The sequence below is a fragment of the Condylura cristata genome, unplaced genomic scaffold, assembly GCF_000260355.1.
Source record: "Condylura cristata isolate star-nosed mole 26May11 unplaced genomic scaffold, ConCri1.0 scaffold00032, whole genome shotgun sequence".
NCBI classification, from domain to species: Eukaryota; Metazoa; Chordata; class Mammalia; order Eulipotyphla; family Talpidae; genus Condylura; species Condylura cristata.
The window spans coordinates 18,885,151-18,886,956 of record NW_004567133.1 but is presented as its reverse complement, the minus strand read 5'-3'; the positions used below and the strand labels follow the sequence as shown (position 1 = coordinate 18,886,956).

Below are 1,806 nucleotides of genomic sequence, written 5' to 3'. Positions count from 1 at the left end.
GCCACCACGGGGGGGTGGGGGGCAGGGGGCCCCGGGAGCTGCCCTCCAGCACAGCAGACCGCGAGGGTCAGGAGCAGCCCTCCCCCGTGCTGCAGTTACCGGAGGGGGCGGGGGCCATCCCCCACACCCGCCCAGCCTCCGTGAGGGGCCTGCCCGTTTTACTGGAGAAACGCGGCTGGGGGGTTAAACGCTGGGCTCAGGCAGTGGTGAGCAGCCCTCCCTCGGTCCCCTTCTCCACGACTCGGGCCTGCTGGCTGGGCCCCGTCAGCGCCAAGAGCCCCTGGGGATGGGACCCTGAGGCCGGGGCCGGGAGCCTGCCCGCGCCCATCCGCAGGTACCTTGAGGGCCTTGGCTCGCTCGGCGCTGTCCTGTACTGCCCGCCCCTGCTCCAGCGGGGGCCGCAGGACACCTGTGATGGCCTTCTCCTGCCGGTCCAGGTCACTGGCCACCTTGTCCAGGCTGGCCAGCAGCTGTCGCCCCTGAAGGTCAGAGGCATCTGCCAGAGGGGAAACAGAGTTGCAGGCAGTGGGGCCAGAGGCCTGGGAAGGGCCCCCGGAGCCCGGCTGGCTCCCCCAGCCCCACCCCCGCCGTCCCATCGCAGCAGAGACCCCGCGGCAGGGCCGGCACCCACCTCCAGGGTTCTCGGTCCTCAGCACCTCGTGTCGCTGCTGGAGAACAGTCCTGCTCCCGGCCGCCTTCTGCCGCACGCTCCGGAACTGGCTGCCCAGGCTGAGAGAGAGAGCCCAGCTGACCCCCAGGGCCGCTGGCCGGGCAGAGGGCGGGCCAGTCTGGCCCGACGCGAGGGTGGGCCGGAGCACTCGTCTCCCTGTGGGGAGGCCCCTTCCTCCCTCCAGAGAGCTTTCTCCCTAAAGTTGTCATTTATCTTCTCCACCAGGGAGGGAGCAGTACACAGTAGGTGCTCAGTAAATGTTTGCTGAATAAACCCATGCAGGTGTGCCCTGAGCCTGTCTTGCCTTGGACCAGGGACTGACACACCAGCCCACCCGCGCCGCCGCACCCACTGACGCCCCAAGGGCGGCAGGTGCAGGGGTGTTGGCAGCCCAGGGCTGTCGGGATGCCCGGGCTGTGGCCTGAGCCCGAGGAGCCCACGCACCCCCCTTGCACCTGTCGGCCAGAGCCAGGGCCTCTGGGTCGGTGGGGGGGATCATGAAGCAGACGGCTGGGGCGGTCAGCTTGTTCCCGGCACTGTCCGTGAGGTCCCAGCTCTCCCCGTTGTTCTTCTGCAAGGTGTAGCTGTAGCCCCTCAAGATGGGGCCCTGACGGGAGAGGGCCGGTCAGAGCTGTGCAGGCCTGCCTGCCCTCCGGGCCTCCTGACGCCTGGCCCGACACAGCAGGGAGGTGTTGGGTGTGCAGGCCCAGTACCCACCTGGACTGCACTTTGGGGGAACGGCCCGCCCCGCGCGGGAGGGCTTCACGGGGCCTGTGCGTTGGCCTCCTGACCATTGTGCGCCTTGAGCCAGGCCAGCAAGAGCCCCCAGGACTGCTGGAATGTCCGGGCCTCTAGGCTGGCCGGTCAGGAGGCCAGAGCAGCGGGAGGTGGGCCAGAGCCGCCCCCGTGTCAGAGAGGCACAATCCTGAAATTCCGAGGCCTTGCGCCCGGCCTGTCTCCTCTCAGTCTTCTCACTGCCTGGAGCCTGGGCAGCTGGGGGGCGGCTCACCTGGTCCCCCTCGAAGTCACAGAGGGCCTCCACGGGGATGGGCTTGAGCGGCGTCTCCCGGCGGTACTTGAGGGGCACGACCTGCTGCCCCCGCTTCTGCAGGCCCTGCACCACCTGCTCGTACTTG

At 69.4% G+C, this 1,806-nt stretch overlaps 1 protein-coding gene across 1 annotated transcript in view; it reads right to left on the bottom strand.

Moving 5' to 3' along the window:
* Window positions 1–25: 25 nt before the first annotated feature.
* Window positions 26–1,806, bottom strand: part of LOC101630014 (periplakin) — a 20,777-nt gene continuing 18,996 nt past the window's right edge. Inside the window, exons 8-11 of the mRNA XM_012731662.1 lie at window positions 1,680–1,802; window positions 1,126–1,277; window positions 632–729; window positions 26–496 (exon numbers count right to left, since the gene is read on the bottom strand). Of these exons, the coding sequence (XP_012587116.1) occupies window positions 159–496; window positions 632–729; window positions 1,126–1,277; window positions 1,680–1,802 (711 nt within the window). The 3' untranslated portion in view covers window positions 26–158. The remainder of the gene's footprint in view (window positions 497–631; window positions 730–1,125; window positions 1,278–1,679; window positions 1,803–1,806) is intronic.